General features: G+C 43.4%; 4 protein-coding genes across 10 annotated transcripts; 3 read left to right on the forward strand and 1 right to left on the reverse strand.

Moving 5' to 3' along the window:
- The first annotated feature begins 1,304 nt into the window (after positions 1-1,304).
- On the forward strand, positions 1,305-8,462 carry LOC129596506 (atrial natriuretic peptide receptor 1-like). The gene is made up of 22 exons (XM_055493805.1): positions 1,305-1,623; positions 2,027-2,065; positions 2,150-2,174; positions 2,238-2,542; positions 2,610-2,653; positions 2,714-2,752; positions 2,845-2,922; positions 2,988-3,128; positions 3,227-3,277; positions 3,368-3,544; positions 3,963-4,089; positions 4,172-4,247; positions 4,310-4,418; positions 4,827-4,874; positions 4,945-5,067; positions 5,144-5,320; positions 5,687-6,255; positions 6,853-7,072; positions 7,148-7,283; positions 7,479-7,527; positions 7,627-7,768; positions 8,345-8,462. The coding sequence occupies exons 1-22, from the start codon at positions 1,305-1,307 to the stop codon at positions 8,399-8,401; spliced, it is 3,051 nt and encodes a 1,016-aa protein (XP_055349780.1). The 3' UTR covers positions 8,402-8,462.
- LOC129596459 (uncharacterized) lies at positions 8,203-18,468 on the reverse strand. 6 transcript variants are annotated; one of them, XM_055493737.1, is made up of 5 exons: positions 13,313-13,632; positions 10,587-13,195; positions 10,294-10,432; positions 8,825-8,954; positions 8,203-8,745 (listed from the first exon to the last, which is right to left on the reverse strand). In XM_055493737.1, the coding sequence occupies exons 3-5, from the start codon at positions 10,393-10,395 to the stop codon at positions 8,582-8,584; spliced, it is 396 nt and encodes a 131-aa protein (XP_055349712.1). In that variant the 5' UTR covers positions 10,396-10,432; positions 10,587-13,195; positions 13,313-13,632; the 3' UTR covers positions 8,203-8,581. The 6 variants fall into 6 exon arrangements, with proteins under 6 accessions (XP_055349712.1, XP_055349711.1, XP_055349713.1 ...); XM_055493736.1 differs by having other exon boundaries at positions 10,511-13,195; XM_055493738.1 differs by lacking the exons at positions 10,587-13,195; positions 13,313-13,632 and adding an exon at positions 18,133-18,151.
- LOC129596507 (olfactory receptor 52J3-like) lies at positions 12,296-13,297 on the forward strand. The gene has a single exon (XM_055493806.1). The coding sequence runs from the start codon at positions 12,296-12,298 to the stop codon at positions 13,295-13,297; it is 1,002 nt and encodes a 333-aa protein (XP_055349781.1).
- On the forward strand, positions 13,865-20,246 carry LOC129596458 (uncharacterized). 2 transcript variants are annotated; one of them, XM_055493731.1, is made up of 3 exons: positions 13,865-13,957; positions 15,041-15,461; positions 19,222-20,246. In XM_055493731.1, the coding sequence occupies exons 2-3, from the start codon at positions 15,182-15,184 to the stop codon at positions 20,052-20,054; spliced, it is 1,113 nt and encodes a 370-aa protein (XP_055349706.1). In that variant the 5' UTR covers positions 13,865-13,957; positions 15,041-15,181; the 3' UTR covers positions 20,055-20,246. The 2 variants fall into 2 exon arrangements, with proteins under 2 accessions (XP_055349706.1, XP_055349707.1); XM_055493732.1 differs by having other exon boundaries at positions 15,041-15,263.
- The last annotated feature ends 8 nt before the right edge of the window (positions 20,247-20,254 follow it).

Raw genomic sequence — 20,254 nt, forward strand, 5'->3', positions numbered from 1 at the left:
ATGCAAGTTAGCGCACCTGCGATGAAATCAATGGAGAGCACAGAATCGGGATACGCATCTTTTGTTCTACTGCCAGCCATAAAACAGAGCACTGGTCAGCGGAATCAAAGCAAACACCGAAAGACAATAGATTTTGATCACACTCAAGTGTGGTAAGAAGCGGGCAATGGCTGTCTGGATAGTCACTATGGTATGATATGTGTGGTGGGCTGAAACAGTCAACATGCCCATGAGTGATGTAAACTTGCGTGAACTTTCGAAGGCTACCGTTCAAAATGCACCAGATAAAGTTTGAAAACTAACTCCTAATTCAGGTGATCTAACGTAATTTTGAAACTTGATGCATTGGGTGTAGAAATACCTTAAAAGTATAATTGCGAGAGCGATTTTGAAAAAAATTGTTTTTACTCAAGTTATTTACGAAAATCGAAACCCTAAATGTGTTTTTTTAAGTTTGTGAAGTTTAAAAAATTATTTTCAAAAAAAGCCCTCGCAAGGTGCAGGAGGACTATGTTTACGATTTTTTGGGTGGTCTATCTAAAATTCTGTATGGTTGCCTGAAGACTAGTTAATTTTTGAGCGTGATTTATTCAATTCACATTTTAAACTGTGTGTTTAAAGCCGATCTTTCCGGTTTTAAGTTGTGAATTTTTCTCAATTTAAACTGGATATAACGAAGTATCAAGAAAGAAAATACGATTTCAAAAAACTTAAAAAACCGACCTTCTTCATCTGAATAAAGCCAAACTAGCCATGGCCTTAACTCTTGAGTTTATCAGTATTTCTTTCATCTTAATTAGGAATCGTTTCTCAACAGTTCCATCCAGAATATACTGACACATCAAAAAGAACTGATGCAAATAGTTCAGCGATAATTATACTTACTGCCACGCTTAATACCGTACAACAAGCAAATGGCCTAGATATTACTACGCAATTCACGGTTAATTTACAGTTAATTTCCAAATCCAGAGCTACAAAGCGGTATTAATTTGCAGTCCGCTGGTGCATACACCGCTGTTAATTTAATCTGCTAATGACACACCACATGCTCCCGAGTTCCGGCGCCACAGCCGCTGTCGTCCCGTGTAATTTGCGCGTATACCGCGAATAACAAGCGCGCATCTTCCTCCTGGAGCTTCCGGTAATGATGCCGCGTCGGTTCTATTTGCAGCGTATTTCCACGCTGCCGCATCAACCGTTGTCTTCAGAATTCCCGGAGTTATAACATAGCTCGAGGGCTTTATTAATAATTTCTGCAACGGAGAGATCCTGCTTGTCGCACAGATGCGGTCGACGCCGAAATGTTCTCCTACATTGTCCTGATCGGCGCGCAAGTTTTGTCCATATCCGCGATTAATGTTACGATTGTCAGTTACGGACATTTAAAAAATCTTACCAGGACCAACGTGAATAATACCGTGATTGGGCTGGATATCGCGCAAAAGCGGTTAGGCTCCGCGTACAATGCGTCGCAGGAGTTAGTGCAGTTTCATTATGTTATCCTGACGGACACCTCCATTCGCGACTGTTATGATGCGGGCGCCAACGTGCAGCTGGTGGCGGATTATTATTATCGGAATGTATGGGATGACAATAACATTATGACTATGATAACGCCAGGTCTGTGGTAGCTCATTATTAACAAATACTATCATGCCGTTACAGACTGCAGTACCGTCCTTACGATTAGTAACGTCTTGTTCCTTAATCAAGTCCCGGATTACTGCGCATAGTAATAATGCCGAAATATCCCGAGTAATATTAAATTCTGATTAATATAATTTAAGACATTACTCCGTTTCCGTCGGACCACGTGACTAGCAGATCAGACGAACAAAAATAAACGCGCACGATAAAATCGCCTTTTTTGCCGTCACTCACAAAATCGACTTGTGCGCGACATGTGTCGCATAATCAACGTTTACTGTATGCTTTGATTTGAACAGAATTTTCTGGAAATATTGTACTTGTATTGTAAGCATTGTACATCGAAATATTGCACCTCTACTAGATTATTTGATAGGCTGTGGAGATGCGTTTGATCTAGCCAAACTGGCGCGAGGTATGTTCAAAACTGGAATACTTTTCACCTAAAACATTCAAATAATCTAACTGATGCAGTAATAGTTAATGGCTGCTGTTGTAGAGTGGAATGTCCTCATGATCGGCACGTAAGCATTTCCGGTACAGCCCTTAGATTGTAATGCAAATTGGTCTATGAATTATATTGACAGGAGCATGTCGTATCTGGAGTTGCGCAGTCGCCGGCATTATCCCACGTACATCAGCGTCTCAGCCATGCAGTCGGGCGTGATCGCCCAGGCAGTGCGGACGTTCGCGCTGTACTACCGATGGCACGCGTTGGCGGCGCTGTACGACACGCAGGGTCTCACCTCCTATTTCGACGCCGTGGAGTTCCTTAAATGGGAGATGCAGACGAAAACCTGGCCCCTGGAAGTCCTACCGGTACCCTTCAATTCCTCGGCGGCCAACTTCGATCCGGTCACCCAGCTCAAAGGTATCCGCAGCCGGGTGCGAGGTCAGGTTGACAATTGTGGCGTCCTGGTGGGTCCGTTTACAGATGCGTTAACTTACTGTTTCTGCAGTGATTTTTCTCTCGCTCAATGCGTCTCTGGTGCGCACCATGATGGTAAGAATTGAAATGTTTGGTGGCGGAGTTATCAGCTTTTTATTCGCCTGCTGTTTGCAGTTGGCCGCTAAAGATCTCAGCATGACCAATGGAGAATACGTAGGTATTCGATAAAAGCCAGTGATATCGAACAATTTTAATGGGCAATTAATATTACCGTATTAGATTTACTACTGTTTCTTCCACAAAAGGTTTTCTTGGCGGGCAATGTGATCATTAGCAACCTGAGCGGTATTGTTCACTGGAAGGACAATGACGAGCACGACACGGTTCGTATAAAAGCCATGGTTTTTGAATACATACGAGTCTGATCGGCAATTAATTAATACCACAGAGCGCACGCGAAGCATACCGCAGTCTCTTCGACATCCGCTTCTGTCCACTGGGCAGCAGCCCGACCGATGCGTTCCTCCGTTACCTGACCAATATTACACAGTTCCACTACGGCGTGACATATTTTCCCCTGGATAATAAGGTAAAATAGCATGCCTCTGTGACATTAGAAAACTATTTCCGTGGATATCGGTTACGTGACCCGCATCCTCTAATTCCGTTTCTATATTTCCGCTGCAGCCAAATGAAGCCGTCCAGAATACCTACGCAGTCATGGAGATTTACCGACAGGTACTGCATAGATGATGACAGTATATAAGTACTTTAATTGCCTAGCGTATCACTTTATGTAGGCTATTGGAAAAATAACTGTCATTTCAGGTGATCAGAGAACGGCTGGCGTACGGCACCGGCATTGCCGACGGAGCGGCAGTGGCCGGGCAGTTTCTTAATCGCACGTTTCACACATCCACCGGCGACGTGTACCTGGGCAGTAACGGGCAGTCCCGCAGCAATATGTGCCTGTACGATTTGGATGTGAACACCGGGGAATTTCTGGTACAGTGCTCGTACTGTCGTACATACGTATATGTGGATGTGTACTAGCTGCTACAACGTAAACTTGCAATGATGACTGTGTGGACAATTTTCTATGTATTCGTTCCTTCGTTATTATACTGCGGTTTACAATTTAGTGATTACCTTTCCAAATTCGCTTTGCATTTAGAAAATTTAAAAGTTTGGTAAATTAGTTTAATATGAAAGGTTGATTTCGCCACTTTGGGATGCATGGAGTCCAAATGATTGGTGGCTAATTTACCACAAAAACCGCCCTTTCGCTAATTTGGTCATTGCCAAACGTGTATTAATTTCGCTCAGTGCGAATTTTTTATTCGATTATATGTATATCGGGGAATCTGTGGTGGTAATATTATGATGAGTTACGAACCGCTACAACGGGCTGTTTGGTCTGCAGGTAGTTCTACACTACGATGCCCGCCTGGAGCGGCTTAGCACGGTGGCCAACATCACCGTCGACTGGCCACACGGCGCTCCACCGCCTTCCTTCGAGTTCTGCTCATCCTGCGGCAACACCACAGCCAGTAAGCCGAACGTGTATTCGGTCAAGCGAAAACCAATCTCTACCTTGGGCGCAATATTGACTGCGCGCAATTATCGTTGCAGGCCTGACGTGGATCTTGGCAGCCGTTCTGTCGGTCGTGGCGGTGGGTTGTGCCGTGGTGTTTGCGGTGATCACAAGGTGACATTGTCGGGTTAGCCATGCGCTGGATAATAAGTATACCCTGCGGCTATTTTTGTCAGGCGTTTGATGTGCAGCATCGACCTGCGCAGCGAAGGATGGATGATCGACAAGAGCCTGCTGCGTGCCCGCGAACACGGCATGTGTACTGGGCTGCCGGAAAATCGCAAGGTTTGTTGCCACCACCGACTTCATGAAAATTGACGTCGTGATTTTGTTGACGCAAATTTTTCTACCGCCACTAAGTCGAACGAACACGATGCCAAACCGTCACGAAGGCGTTTTGTTAAACTTCTTTGGTTTCCTGAAGTTTTCTAGGACTTTTTCAGGTCCTTGATTTTCTTAGGTTTTCTAAGATTTCTTAGGTCATTGTCAAACCGTCACGATGTCAAACCGTCACGAAGTCGTTTTGTTAAATTTCTTTGGTTTCTTGAAGATTTCTAGGACTTTTTCAGGTTCTTGGTTTTATTATGTTTTCTAAGGTTTCTTAGGTTTCTAAACTTTTTTTGGCTTTATGTCTTCAGTCGATTTCTTCCCACCACTGAATGCAGAATTAGTGCTGATATACCGTTTTTTTAGGGTGTTCCAGGGATTCTATGTACATCACCGGAACTCGATCTTCATGAAGTTCGTAATAATAAAGTAACTGCTTCGTTGTTAGCGTGCAGACATCAAAATCGGCTTATTATAATAATAGGATAATCCACAGCCCCTGATCTACCGCAACCAGCTGGTCGACGTGGCAACAATCAAACTGGCCCAGTGCCATCCCGAGTCCAAACGGGCACTGTGCTTGAAGACTCGGGAACAACTGAAAACCGTACGCATGTGTCCTATTCAGTCACACCGACATCTGAACTGCGAAAGTGGTGCGACGGTTTCTGGGATTATTGCAGATGAAATGCCTGTTACACACCAACATCTGCCAGTTCTTCGGCGCCTTTATCGAAGGCGGCTTCGTGTACCTCGTCAGTGAGCACTGTTGTCGCGGATCACTAGAAAACTTCCTATCCACAACATCCATTCAGCTGGAATGGGAGTTAGTGGAGTCGTTTGTTACAGACATCATGGAGGTATTTCAGAAAGAGTACTTTATACTTGTTGTAAATCAGCATTTCGACAAAACCATTATTTTACCAACACCTTTTGGTATTTAAGGAATTCCTTTTGTGGCTTTTCGGCTTTTCCGTTGTTTATATGGCATGCTGTACTGTGCCAAACACTGCAATAGTGACCTTTTTGCTAAACCCGTTTGAGTTTATGATTATGCAATCTATGCCTGCGACATTACAGTACTTTGTGCTATAGAATCGCGATTGTACGGTGTGGAAACATTAACATTAAGTTATATGGAACCGCAACTTAAATTCGCTTTTGCACTAAGTAGAAAAGGTCAAGCACGGTTTTTTGTTGATGGAAAAACTTCGGATGTAATGTAGGGAATCTGGGCTATCCACCATTCGCCGCTTCGCTACCACGGCAGCCTGACCCTCTCCAACTGCCTCCTGGATTCCCGTCTCACTGTCAAAATCTCCCAGCTGGGCTACACCCGCGTCGCCTACCAGCGCTTTTCCTCGCTGGCCCACGTCGCCGTTAAGAACGAGTCGTTCCTGGCCCGCGCTCTGGCCACCACTACCTTCACTACCTTCCAGCCCTTTATCGTCGACATTCAGCGGATGGTCAACAACAACATTGACCTACACGCTTTCGGCTTGGTGATCGAGGATATCGTGGCCCATTGCCAGCGGGATCCGGGGATTGAGCAGCGGTTGCGGCGGTTACGTGAAATCGCTGGGCAGTGTACTACCTCGTTACAGACGTCGCATCGACAGGTGCGGACGGAGCTGGCCGAGGTGTGCAGCGGGCATCAGGAAGGGTATTTAGTGCAGATGGTCCATCGGCTGCAGATGCGGGCGCAGCAGCTGGAGAATGCCGTGCAGGATCGGACGTATCATCTGCTGAAGGAGAAGAAGACCTGTGAGACGCTTTTACTGGAAATGCTGCCACGGTAAACTGATGTAGTTTCCCGTTTTACTGGGTTTTTCGTTGTAGTATAACTTAAAGCGTGAAAGAGCTATGAACCAAATGTAGATGGTAGTAGTAACTAACTAATTTCTATCTTAATACAACTACTATATCAACAACTAAATAAATTAAATATGTTACTAATTACTAACTAAATATAGCTACTGACTCGGTGAGCATAATTCTTTTTCATTTATTTCATTGTGACAGTGACACTACGAGTACGAATTACTGTAATGTTGTACAATGTAGACGCTTGTTCAATGTACAGAACCACTTTAACAGTCTACGAGACGCCCCGGTTCCAATACAAACGTTCAGTGTGCGCGGGTGTTCAGTTTACGCAAGTGTTCAAAGTCGCAGGTTTCCATGTATCTTGCGAAAATTAAGCTTCGAAATTGTTTCCCCGATTCGTTCTTTAATGCGTGAAATAAACCAGCATCCAAAACATACGTAATTTTAAATTTTTTGATGGGCTTTCCAGGGAAAAGTAGGTCTAAGGTCATGACACTTAACAATGCATTAAAAAGTTGTACACGCAGAACATCTGTTTGTGGCGTACAAGGCTTGTTTCCTACAGTGCGATTGTGAGCCGACTAGCATACGATCTGGATATCTATCCCGAATCCTTCGACGACTGCACGGTGTACTTCAGCCACCTGTATGGGTTCAACGAGTTCGTGTCCAACAGCTTCCCGCTGGCCGTCTTCGCCACACTGAACGAGATGTTCCGCCGGTTCGACCAAGTGACTAACGACTACCATGTCTACAAAATGGAGACTGTGGGAGATTGCTACATGGTCTGTACTCAGCGTAGGATTCCGCACCGAGCGGAAATAAGGGAGCAATGTACTACGTGGTCCTGTATTGTGTAGGTGGTAAGTGGTGTTCCGGAGCGCAATGGAACAAAGCACGCCAGGGAAATCTGCGCCATGGCCTTGGCGCTCGTCAGTGTCTTTGAGCCGCTAAAAGCCGGCAACCGGCTGGACGTCATGGCCGGTATCAATTCCGGTAGGACGACGCAAATGCGACTTGATTCTAATCATTGATGTCATGACTACCTCGATGTCTCCTTTTTAATAAAGGCTTTTTTTCCGTTTCGGCGAAATTAATTTCTGCGTAACGCACGACACAGCTTTAGCGTCAACGGCAAACGCTTGAAAACAGATGCGATTAACGATAAACCACAGTGAAATTTAATTACAGGAGCCTGTGTGGCGGGAATCGTGGGAGTGAAACGGCCGCGTTACTGCCTGTAAGCTGCTATAATACTGTGGGTTAAAAATTAGAAATTGTTGACGTATAGAATAACGACGTTAAATAATTAACGTAGCTTATGTGTTCCACCTTTCAGTTTCGGCGATACGGTCAACGTGGCAGCCCGACTGGCCTGTCACGGCCATCCCGGCCGTATCCAAGTGTCGGTTTCCACGACCGGGTTCATTGACGTGGATGAGGATTTTCTTTTTATTAGCCGGGGATATACTTTAATCAAGGTAAGCTGAATGTTTTTCTAATCGTTAGTACTAACCTCCACGCAAACGTAATCGTACAAGCAGATCCGGTAATTTCTATCGCATTAACACAGCGACAAATAGCACATTCACGGGTTACGCCAAACTCCATGCTACGGCGCGCTACGCTACACTTTTTACGCTCTACATGCATTTGACATGGGAGGTGCATACCGAATAACGATCTAAGTTATAAACTATCGATATAAATTGTTAGCTTTTCTCTTTTATGATTAGGTATCTCTAATCTTGGGAGAAATGAGTTTGTTATTGTGGTAGACGTAGTGGAGTGGCAATCGTTCATAGCGCAATATACGTGCGATCAGTACTTGTACCGTTACGATAGAATTACTGGACAAGCTAGTACTGTACATGGTTTTTACGGTTTAGTGGATAAAATGATCGTGGTTTATTGATTTTCAAATCGCGACATTACAGTCGTAAGTCAGTTAACTACGGCCAGCATTGCACAATTAAGAATTAAAAAAAGCAACCAAAATCAGTATTATTAACCAGTTACTCTTGCCCGGTAAGGTCATATGACTTAATGTTTTGCAGGGCCGCGGTGGAATGTTAACGTCCTGGTTGGAAAAACTGCCGAACCGACAAGTTTAATGACTTTCTGTAGTGTTCTCCTATTTTTATAATAACCGGGTGCCTGAAAAGCAGTTTTTACAATTATGCCACAACCTTGTTAAAAGTGCACAGTATTCGCCATGAGAAATTTTATTACGGGAAGCGGTGAATAAAGCTAAGCAAAATAAAAGTGCAGGGTTCTTTTAATTATTGATTCCTTCAGCGCCGTCCGCTGTTGACGAGGAGGCGCAGCGAGCTGGGCGTGGCCGTGGGAAAGAGCCGCGAGGGACGCCGACCGAAGCAGGAGACGGTGTGGAAAAAGCACTGGTTACGCGGACGGATGTAGGGTGTCAGCGCAGCGGGGGGTTGCGGTTGAGCGGGTGCTGTAATAATACGGACAGTCACAAACATGTACAGCGGTGATTTAGTGTAGTTTACACAAAAGCGATAAACAAAACACACCTTCATCGTTGGATACACTGATAACCGGGACAGCATCGGCTTCCGGCGCATCCGGGACATCGGCACGCATGTTTAAGGACAGCTTCATCCATGGCGGAATATCGCCGAGGAAGCTGCGTTTCTGTACCGTCTGCCAACAAAAACACCCAGAAGGTTATATGGAGTAACACATTACTGTATAAATAATAGCCGGTTGACAGCTTTATTGACAGTGGACACGCAATAGGTATTTAGCGATTTGTGTATATCAATATTTAAAAAAATTAGTTTTACTTCGTCACTGCACCAAACTTAAATACTTCTCTTCGGCTGTATCTTAAACGTTAAAAAATAAATAAAATCGATAGTTAGTTTATGACCTTAGTGACGAGCGATCAAGGTTGCAACAAAAAACTGATCGCGCCTGTTTTGTTTATTTTTGCCAATGGAGTTTTTTAGAGAACAGCAGCAAATGCTGCCGAGTTTTTAAGATAGCATTGATATACGAATGTACATCGTTAATTAATGATCAAGTTTACGTATGTAGCTGCTGTATTTTTTTAAAAATAACAATAATATTATTTAACTTCTTCGAAAACCCAGAATGGAACGCAAGCGAGTGATGGTGCCTGGGCCAAATACAAAAAGATGTAAGCCAGCTTGTGGCAATGGCATAAGCGTAAAAGCTAACCGCTAAGTGCTCCCTCGCATTCACGAGGCGATAGTACTATTATATGGGCATAAAACAACGTGGGATGATGGCATTCAAATGCCACCATTCAAGATGCTCATGAATAAAATCATTGTAATTGACGTCATGTGCATTTCCATGTTATTATGTACTCTTATGCATATTACGCGGACAATGAGGCCTTGAACGTCCAGGGTTGGAAAATGTCGGTTTCCACGTATACATCGGCCTTTTTTCCAGAAATGTCAATTACAACGTATACATTAGCCTTTTTTCCAGAAATGTCGGTTACAACGGACCGTTAAGTTATTTTAAGAGTTATTAGAAAAGCTAATTCTTAATTATTAAGTGTTGTAAAAAAATTATATTTCATATTTTTGCGGTGATGATAATACCTTTGCCGAAATATTTTATTATATTCAAAGATCTAAAGATTATGGATACATCGAGTGGTTTATACAAAGATTAATGAGTTGAATTACCAGTTTATCAATACCATCTTTGAAATGCAGCTGTCTCCATGCTGTCATAAATTAAAATACAAAAAGTTTGAAAATATTATCATGAATTCTCCTTTTTTCTACTTATGCAACGCCCATATGTTTTCAATACTGTTGTTATCTTTTCAAGTTCATAAGAATGGGTAGAACCGTAGATGTGAAAATCACAATGAAAAATGCTTTGCTCAGCTAGGATATGTTGCGCGGCAGTACCGATTAAATTAAAATTACATTACTTTCAGCGTATCACGTTGTCTATTTTTAAAGGTCACTCGCACAATAAAACAGATGTTTCTTACCTTAACAATATCGTGATCAGCTTGGAAAATCGCAGCGCCCTGAGTCACGGCACTGGCGACACACAGCACAAAGGTCACCAGGATATACGGAGTCGATGCCATTTTCCCCCGCTCTCACCCAGAAATCAGCAATCTCCACCTTTAAGACAAAAGGAATCGTAGTGCAGAGCAGCTGTCAACCCGGCTTAAATATCCGTTAAAGAAAATATTTTCGTACAATATAATCAACTTAAAAATTAATCCAACTGGCTAACAGCGCATTCAACCACACGGTAAAATACTAAGCCCCGTACAATCCTCCCTGGAAAATCTCCCACCACCAACGTCAGCGCGATGAATCTTTCTCGTCTGGGAAGGTGCGCGCGCACGTCCTTATGTTTGTCAGCCGAGAAACGAGGAGAAAAGAGCGGAAAACAATTAGCCAACGGTGGGATTACATGAGCACAAAGCCCCTTCTCATCCGGCTGTTGTGCCGGTAAGAGACAACGGCTGCTGTTTGTCGGCGCCGCTGCCCATCGTTTTCACTGGCAGAGGAAATGTCAAGGATGCACACACGTACATGTACAGATACCTACAATACCTCGTATGTCACAACAGCAGCCGGCTGTTTCCCAAGCACGATGTGTGCCCGGCGGACAATCACGGTATATATTCAGCCCTTGCGTCTACCCAGGCAAAAACACCACTTCCGCTGGCCGCAATTATATGGGTTGGTTTGTTCTTTGTTAACGGATGAATTTGCGCTGAAGATGTTAAGTAAAACGACAACGAACAAGACATTAAGTAGGACAGCTGCACAGGCCGGAAATATATAAAAAATTTCTTTCCGTTTTGTTGGTGCGGCTAGTTATTCTCGTCAGCATTAATGCTCAATGGTTTTCAGCTGTCAGGCTATTCATTACGCTTCAATGCATAATCGAATGTTTAGTAAAAACATACATATTACATGAAATTTAACCTTTCAAACTTTATCAAATAAGTTGCTAATGGAAGGTTAACAATTATGGTGTGGTGTTAGCGGTATGTTTTGCTTGTGCATTTCATTTTGCCACTGATGAGTCGCTGACGTATTTGCTGCACTCAAAAGATTAATAAATGAAAGGCATTACCTAGCGTTTAATATCTGTTAATCGATCGCTAAATTGAAAATTGTTAATCGATTGTTAACCGAAAATTGGTATAGGGCGCTTAAGTATCATGGTGTAGAAAACCTGGGTGTACAGATATTCAAGGCGACCACATACTTTTGAATCAGTTTAACAGAATTAACTACCGCCGTAGGGCAGTCACTAAGTATGCATCGATCAGCTGAGCTCTGTACAGCACAAAAGTATTAGTATTTTGCTGTGCGCTATTAATATTTTTTGTACGATATTAAGGTCGGCTTTTGCTTTTAAATATATTTATAGCTTTTTCTGGCTCTCACAATCCAGCGGCGACATTTTCGAAAAGAAAAAAGCACATTTTTTAGGTATGCTTAGTTCAGATGGCGATAAAGCGAACGAGAACAGCCGCACCGTACGGTCTATAAACCTGTTTATATCAACGCAACATCCGCAGATATCTCGCACAAAACACTTGTTATTCTAATTCACAATGTACGGAGGTAAAAATGCGTCAATCAAAACTGGAGAGCATAGCGATAGTTAAGGAGAATGGTCTGATAATTGCGTACATTGCGGTATATCCCATGTTTATCCTGTAAACCGATACCTACAGCGGACAATAAGCACCGCAGAATCTGGACAAATAATGCGTACGCTGGCAAACAAGATAACGCGCAGCCGTGCACACACCTAACGCGCTCTATCAGACCGCTCTACCGAGAGAAAAGGTTTCCCTTTACTCTCCCTTCTATAACTTCCGGTAGCACTCAATCAAGCTAAGCATCCGGGAGACCGTAATTTTTTACACAATGTACGCAACGTTTTTGAACACTTTACTAACGTTCTTTAAGAAGACGAACCTCGATCGGAGGAGTACTTAACTTAATAACCGTATCATGGAAAATTTAACCGAAGCGAATTGGACCAATGTTTCCCATCCGGACGGCTGGAGCTACCAAGCCGGTGTTCGCATCTCCCTGGGCGTCATCCAGTTCATCCTCAACCTCACCATGCTCATCCCCATCCTCATCCTCCGCGACCTGCGCAACGCCTTCACGGTGTACGTCGCCGCGCTCTTCACCGCCAACCTGGTATACGTCAGCACCGAGTACCCCATCGACGTGCTCCGCATCGTCTACTCGGAGCAATCCTTCTCCTCCTCCGTCTGCACGTTCTACCTGTACCTCGTGTATGTCTTCGCGGTGGTCCGTCTGCACATGCACGTCCTTATCACCATCAACCGCATCTGGGCCATCCAGTTCCCCGTCCACTACCGCAACGTCCACAACGAGCGGGTCGCTGTTCTAGTTTGCCTGGGAACGGTTTTATATATTCACATTCTGATTCTCCCGTTGATCATCATCGATCTGCTGTATTATCGATTGCCGGAGCAGGTGTACGGGTGCGGGTTGGCCTCGGACCAGCTGCCGCTCTTCGAGTACGAGCTGATTGTGGAGGTGCTGGCGGATGACCTCTTGATTGTCGTCATCATCGTGGCGTACCCGTTTCTGTATTACAAACGTTGGAAAGCTATTAAGAATCGGGAGAATACACCGGAGGGACAAGCCGCGTCGCATCCGTTTTTATTGTTGACCTTGTTGACGTTGGGGATCGTCGTGGCGTCCGCCCCGGCCAGTGTGTATTCGACCCTGATGTACCTGGTCCAGCCGGAGGATTACCATAAGTATACGGGGTTTGAGCGCGCCGCGCAGATTATGGCGTCACTGCTGCCGGTGATCGATCCCATCGTATTCGGACTGAGTTTGAGGAATGTACGGGAATTCTTCCAAAAGGGGCTGGAAAAGATCAACTTGAACAGAGTTAGGCGTTCGGCAGTATTTATGAAAGGTCCTAACAGCCGTGTTAATTCTGTCACACCAATTGGTGCGGTGGTTTAGGACTGACAAAATTACCTATGCAAGACGCGATCGATGTACTGCATGTACCAATGCTTTGCCCGGGTCTTCTGAATCCGACACTCTGTTCTATGGCTTTGATAAAGCGATAATATAGCTGATAAATAACGTTAGTAACTGAATTTCCAGATTAGTTGTACAAATAAGCCCACGGTTAACCGTTACAGTATGCGCTGTTTGTGTCACTTTTTGTCTCCGGCCACCATTACCAGGCACCACCGCCTATATTCAAATACTATCAGTCTAGTTATAAGTGCAGCTAATTAAAGAAATTACCGCTCATTACCGCGTTCGCCTTTAATTTGTCCGCAGGATGCATATTTCTGAAGCCACCTTCGGCGTATTCGCATGCATGCGGCATGCCAACGCTACTCATTATGATCACGCTTTGATCACGCTGGTCTCATAGACCTTGTCTCCTTGGTACCGTTAGACTTTGGGTTATTGGTACTATTTGCTTTCGATTTGATCTTTGAAACATCAGATATCTGATCGGATCGATCCGATCAATCCGTAAAGCGCTATCATTAAGAAACAGACCCGTTGGCACAACTGTTTGTGTATAAGTATCCCCTCAGCTGCGTTGTACAGTATAGTCGTTGTTCCTTCCTACCGAGCGAAGCGAAGAAAGATTTCGATCACGTGAGTAAGGTTGCGCTAGTCATATGATACTGTTTACTAATAAGTATAATAATGCGACGGAGTATAAGGAGTTCAAAAAAAGCGCATTTTATTACTGAAATGCTTTAGCCGGTCTAAATCTTATACAATGTAGGACTAAATGGTCGCATACCCAGCATTCTGTACGCAAGCGGTGCAGTGCACTTGTACGAAACGGATATTTTGAACTCAGTCGTACACTGCACTGCGCTGCATACGTACTGAATGTGGAGATGTTGGGTATGCGACCATATCGTCCTAAGCTGTAGCTACGACCACCATTTCTGTAAAGATCATATTAGTCTGTCCTTGAATTTTCAATATTCTTTAGCTGCGAATTGCGATGATCTAGTTTTATTTCAGTTGTCTGCCGACCCGCGTAATACAATAAAGTTCAAGACGGTATATAAACGGTGCATCAATGACACAGATTGATAGTTTTATTCACACAACAATAACAAATTTTCTACTAAAAAAACATATTTTTATTGATTGTACAGCTTTAGCCCACTGCGGAAACAGGTGATATAAGCACACACAACATTTCCATTTAAGTTAGCCGAGGCTGGTGCTGTTCCCATGATTGATAGATATCAATAAGTATTTAATAAAAATAATACCACAACTATTCAGGACAATCAACCAATAAAATGCAACAAACTGTGTAAAACAGCTGCTGGTTGTTTTAAAAACCTAGAAGAATTATCTTACTTCAGCCTAATTATTGTTATGGCGTTTGCTTGTACAAGTTAAAGTAAGGTTTTATGTTATAGTGTACATTTTAACCAATTTTCATTAACGGAAAATTATTAATTTTATCGCCATTGCAATTTCTCAAATTTTTGCCATTTCCAGCTAGTGAGGTGGTATCCGCGGTGTGCTCTAACCGGTGCAGCATCTTTTGCTTTGCGGTTGCTTAGCTATACACATGGTTGATTGTCGCATTGCTTGGAAACCGTTGGATGCTCCATATACTGTATTTACAAAAATTATTTACTTGTTCTAGTTATATGATATTTTAGCTTAAGTGTAAATGAGGTTTTAATTGTTTCGCTAATGCGCTAGGCAACCAGTTGCACCTTCCACTACTGCATGTCCTTATGGGCAGTTGTGACAGTACTTTGACCGCCACCAGCTGCGGACCACTGCCAACTGACACGGCAACTAGCTGACAACACGGCAATCGTGCATTATGTTGCGTGATTTATGGCATCACTGCTTCCATCGTCGCTGTATCCGTTTGATTGGCCCATTTCTCGTCGCACAAGGCGGCTGGTGCACTGCACCGGTAAGCAGCGCCGGCCTCTATTTGTCAACCCGATAGGACTCAAGCTTATTTTGACTGTGGTAGCAATAACATTTATCTGGATATCTCATAACTCTGGCCTGGCTTGCCAAGTACAAAAAACGGCAAAAGTGGGCGAGACATCCATCCCATCTGCACAGGCTTGTGTAGATGGGAGCTGGGAATGTAAATTTGCACGATGTGAGTGGTACGAAATTTCTATTCATACTTCGTATGTATAAATTTTGTATAACTATCCATTATTATGGACCGGAGCCTTCTAGAGCCTTCTTTTTTTTTACGCAAGTTTTTATTTATGTCATGCTCAGTAGCCTTCTAGCCCAACAAAAGTAGAATATTGTCTTTCTGTTTTCTGTTTGCCTGATACAAAACTGAAAAACTCCATTATTATATCATTACTTTCTTTTCACGGGGCGTGGGGCGCCAGTAATAAAATTATATTATTGTGAGGTCATCAGAAGCATACTGCAGCGTGGATGTCTGTTTGATGCAGAAAAGAAATACACTACGCTCTGTGAGATCTTCTTGGGCAACGGCATCTGGGTCGTCGCACAGGGACAATTCTGCAATAGATATTACATAATCTTGACAGAAATGCTAAAATAACCAAAGCAAATGTGCAAGGAATTAACACATTACGTTATAGTCAATCTAAGCCCTTGTCCCAAATACAGCTGCACTGTGAGCGCAGGTATCTTTATATTTATACAAACTCACCGTCAAAAACGTATTTTTCTTGGGTTTTTTATTGACTTGTCAACGCGCGGTCAGTTTAATTCAAGCTTAGTCCTGAAAAATTCTCAATTTCCCATAAGTGTGCCTTCTGAATCTTAATTTTTTTAAGGAAGCTTTGGTCAGAAGACATTTCGACGGGTTCTTAAGTATGGAAGTACTGTGAAAATGGAGTACGAGTACATACTGTAATAATTATAATTGTTCTTAAGATACTTAATGGTATCACATTCCTACGCATAAAATAAACTGTTACCACGGTGGCAACAATCAGAGAAATAATGCAGTGAAACTAAGGACTGCATAGACCAATAATTAATAATGATAGAAGTGAAAAATTGCAGCTGTGGTCAGAGAAGCAAGAAAAAAACTTGGAACGATCAAATAATTATTAGTATTCGTCCAAGAGGGTAGTGCCGAGCGAGGAGCGCGATGCATACCTTGTAATTAATACGGCAACACGGTATTCGTGATTATTCATTTATGGAAGTATAATTATACATTTTGTTAAATACAAAATTTTCCGTATGTACATGTTTCCATATTATATATTGGACGAACTTCATTTACTAATTCACCAACAATTAGGAAAACTATTTTCGAGAAAAGCTGAAGCTGCTACGCTCGCCTACCAGTGCACCAGCCGGTGCCTTATTCTAGTTAAATAAGCATTTTAGGAATTGTAGTATGCGTTGCACTTTCGAACAAAATTTTACAGCAGCCAAGTCGTGTTTGGTTCTGCCTTTTTCTCTCAGCAATATTACACAACGAGCACTGTGAAGACCTTTGGACTCGGTACAAAGTCTGCATGGAAGAATAAGTGAGCCCATCGGTAGCAGCAGTTCAGCGTTCGTAACATGGTTACAAACACTGGACAGCGGCTGCTGCAACCATTTCGTCAAGGTTAAGGCAGTTCATAGCCATATATAAAATACTGCACTTAAGGGAAGTGACCCGGTACATGTGCATATACATGTATAACGTTATTTTAGAAAAGCAGTTTACTGGAAAGAGCAGTCTTTGCTCTTTGAGATGTCGTGACTTTTCCCTTAATATAATGCCGTGTATAGTGGATAATAATTGTGTGCTCTGTTATCTGTAGAATACCTCCAACTGCATTCGACATAGTGATGTTACATAGTGCGCCGTTGAATTACTTCTTTTAAATATTAAACAATAATAATGATAGCGCGGCCAGATACCATACGTACCGATTGGGTACGTGGCCCGGTACATAGCGTCAAAAATGGGATACATACACTAAAACGTCCGCTTTCGCACAATACGAATCACTTTTTTGCAATACTTGATGTCATCCTAAAGGTAAATGATTTGTACACATTGTTCTGAAAACCGTTTGCGCGTGCAGCATCCGGTTGCCGAGATATGGCGAATTATAAAGGGAAAAAAGTTTAAATGCATTGTTGTGTACTAAAAGTCTGGTTATTACCCGATCTTTTTGAAACTTTGCTGTAAAAGGCGCATGGCCATGAAGATCGTTTTTACACCGATCCAGACTTCCATGGTTTTTTTGATATTTTAAAATGAATTTTAAAATTTTTGAAATTCATTTTAAAATTTGAAAAACATGCCAGATCAGTGGATCGATGTAAAACGATCTTCATGAACATGCGCATTTACTTGCAAAATTTGAAGGAAATCAGTCCATAATGAGACTTTTAGTACACCTGAATGCATTTAAACTTTTTGGAATTTTCTAACAGCCATAACTCCCGAATTAAATGTTGCGCGCACAAACGGATTTCACGCCAGTGTATACAAATCATCTGGGCCCTACAGAATGTCATAAACCGAAACAAAAATGTGTTTGGGAGTGCGCGAAAGTGAAAGTTTTCGTGCATGTACACGAATTTGGCACCATGTACCAGGCTGCTTCCCTTAAGTTTAGAAGCATCTGGTGAGGTAGCCAAATGTTACACACTCGAAATCCACCTTGTTCGAGAAAGCATTTACCTGGTCCCTGCATCCAGTATTGGATTAATCAATAGAAGAGTTACTCGAACCGTGAAGTGAAAAATAGATATACAAAAAACTGTGCTATTTGATTACCGCATCTGGTCGGCATATACGTACAGACTGTATCTCCTAGTCTTCTTACTGCAGAAAACGGTGTTAAGGCACAACAGAAAGCTATTGTGCCGTACCGCTCAACCCGACTTTGTGCTGGCTTGTCCTCCAAAAACAGGCGTACTTTTGCTATCGCTTTATCCGGTTATTCCTTTTATCCGGTTAGGTTATAGAAAAAAAACCGAAAGGAGTGCAGACTTCTGTGGTAGACTGCGAAATCAGAATAATTATACAAGAATCAGAATAAATACACAAGTGATGCTGTACATCGAATAATCAGAATAATTACACAAGTGATGCTGTACATCAAACCAGAACAAGAAAGCTTAAGAAAGCTTTCGGCACTTGTATATGTACAAGACTTTGGTATCGTGTACAGCTCTGGGATGGCCTGGTACTGTAACGGCGTGGTACTGTAGCGGCGTTAGCAAGTTATACCCACGCAGCACCGGTTTAACTTGCTACCGCCGCTACAGTACAAACCTGTCGCATAATTGGTACAGCTGAAAACACAAAGGCAGGGGCCACGCTCCAAATCACGGCGCGTCACGCCGCACTCTTTAGCCTTTGCATCTCACATGCATCTGGCATGGCTGGTGCACCTCAACCGGTCAGATGTTGCGAGACTCTCGTATTGTTACAGAAGAAATACTGTATTTGTCTGGCGGATGGTGGCTGGACGACAGTAGGCGCAGTAAGAAAGAATCTAACTGGGGACCACAGATGGTCACTGCGATGGTCATCGCGCTCTTTGCGCAAAAAAGTTAGGTCATTCATTACAATTACCACGAGGAACACACGAGGCAAGGTACCAGTTGTATATATTAACTTTTAATGAGTTCCGTATGCAGCTATGCGGCAAAAAACCCCCATTACAGATTAGGGGAAAAGGCACGCATTATCTATTCTTTTTCGAAAGTTTTGCAAACAAAACTCGTTAGAAACCTTATTACTTTCATAACAATGTCTTTGCGCTACAATAATATTCCGGTATTGCGTATGGCTACTTAAGTTAGTCATTGAAGTGTGTGCGTTATAATAATGACCATAATTTCATATGCCCGGACAGAACGGTAATATGTCCCATTAAAAAGTCATTTTTTTGTGATTGTGTCTTTAGTGGATAAAATGCTGAATGATGCAGCGCGCCATCCAGTCGATGGACGAATTTATCTGCCACTGGACGACAAGGAGACATCCAGCCTCATTGTCGACAATTTGCGCGTTGTGGATACGAATTCTGGCGATGCGGCTACTTTTTATTGTCCGCTGCAGTTGACTCCTAATTCATCCGACACGCCGGACATTGTCTGGGTCCACAACGGTCGACCAGTGGCTGTGGCCAAAAGCAGCGGCATTAACGTCTTCAATGGCTACAACATAAGTCACGCAATAAACAGGACAATATCCGCTGCCACCCTGATTATGAAGAACGTCAGCTGGAGCGATCGAGGCGTTGTGGAGTGCCAGCAGAGGTGCCCCGAGGTGGCACCTCGCTTCTGCCGCCAACAAGCCTTTCGCCTGCGGGTGGCTCCCACCGGTAACGAACTCTTCCCGCTTCCGATGGCCAACGTCACCGTACCCCGGGATGCGGAAGCCCGTCTTCTCTGCGTGACCGGCTTCACCCATCCCCTGGAGCCCTTTGACATGCTCCATGGTTTTATCTGGCGCTTTAACCGGCAGTGGTTGGAGGCGCCCAAAAAGCATCCGCTGCGTGATTTAATTTTTACTGATCCCGACCAGCGTCAGTTTCGCCAATATATTCCACCGGACGCTGCAACAGAGGATACCTTATCCAAGTACGGGATGCAGTACAGTCGCGCGGGAAATGTCGCCAGCACGTTGTTTATTCCCAAAGTAGACGCGCGCCGCCCGGCGCGCGTCGAGTGTTGGGTGCAGCCGGATTCGCGCGAAGTATGGCTCATGCAGGCGGCTTACCTCCACGTCGTCTAAGTAGCTTTTCGGCCGGGTAACGAGCGCCCCGAAGATAGAAAATCCGGTAAACTGGAGGGGAGTTTAGTCAAGTTCTTTTTCCTTTACTGTGTACTGGAAGTCCAAGGGTTAAGTGCCCCGATAGAAGCCGATACATGGTGTCAGATTGTTATTATTATATTACTTCGTTTACGCCACTAACGTACAAGGTTCAATAATAA

The sequence above is a fragment of the Paramacrobiotus metropolitanus genome, unplaced genomic scaffold (assembly GCF_019649055.1).
Source record: "Paramacrobiotus metropolitanus isolate TYO unplaced genomic scaffold, Prichtersi_v1.0 Parri_scaffold0000091, whole genome shotgun sequence".
NCBI classification, from domain to species: Eukaryota; Metazoa; Tardigrada; class Eutardigrada; order Parachela; family Macrobiotidae; genus Paramacrobiotus; species Paramacrobiotus metropolitanus.

Excerpts from the sequence above, each read along its gene's own strand:
- LOC129596506 (XM_055493805.1), top strand. The coding sequence starts at position 1,305 with ATGTTCTCCTACATTGTCCTGATCGGCGCGCAAGTTTTGTCCATATCC. Across the intron at positions 2,066-2,149 it reads TCTAGCCAAACTGGCGCGAG|AGTGGAATGTCCTCATGATC; the intron begins GTATGTTCAAAA and ends CTGCTGTTGTAG. Across the intron at positions 4,090-4,171 it reads CTGCGGCAACACCACAGCCA|GCCTGACGTGGATCTTGGCA; the intron begins GTAAGCCGAACG and ends TTATCGTTGCAG.
- LOC129596459 (XM_055493738.1), bottom strand. The coding sequence starts at position 10,395 with ATGGCATCGACTCCGTATATCCTGGTGACCTTTGTGCTGTGTGTCGCC. Across the intron at positions 8,955-10,293 it reads CTGATCACGATATTGTTAAG|ACGGTACAGAAACGCAGCTT; the intron begins GTAAGAAACATC and ends TTTTGTTGGCAG. Across the intron at positions 8,746-8,824 it reads CAGTGTATCCAACGATGAAG|CACCCGCTCAACCGCAACCC; the intron begins GTGTGTTTTGTT and ends GTATTATTACAG.
- LOC129596507 (XM_055493806.1), top strand. The coding sequence starts at position 12,296 with ATGGAAAATTTAACCGAAGCGAATTGGACCAATGTTTCCCATCCGGAC.
- LOC129596458 (XM_055493731.1), top strand. The coding sequence starts at position 15,182 with ATGGCATCACTGCTTCCATCGTCGCTGTATCCGTTTGATTGGCCCATT. Across the intron at positions 15,462-19,221 it reads GGAATGTAAATTTGCACGAT|TGGATAAAATGCTGAATGAT; the intron begins GTGAGTGGTACG and ends TTGTGTCTTTAG.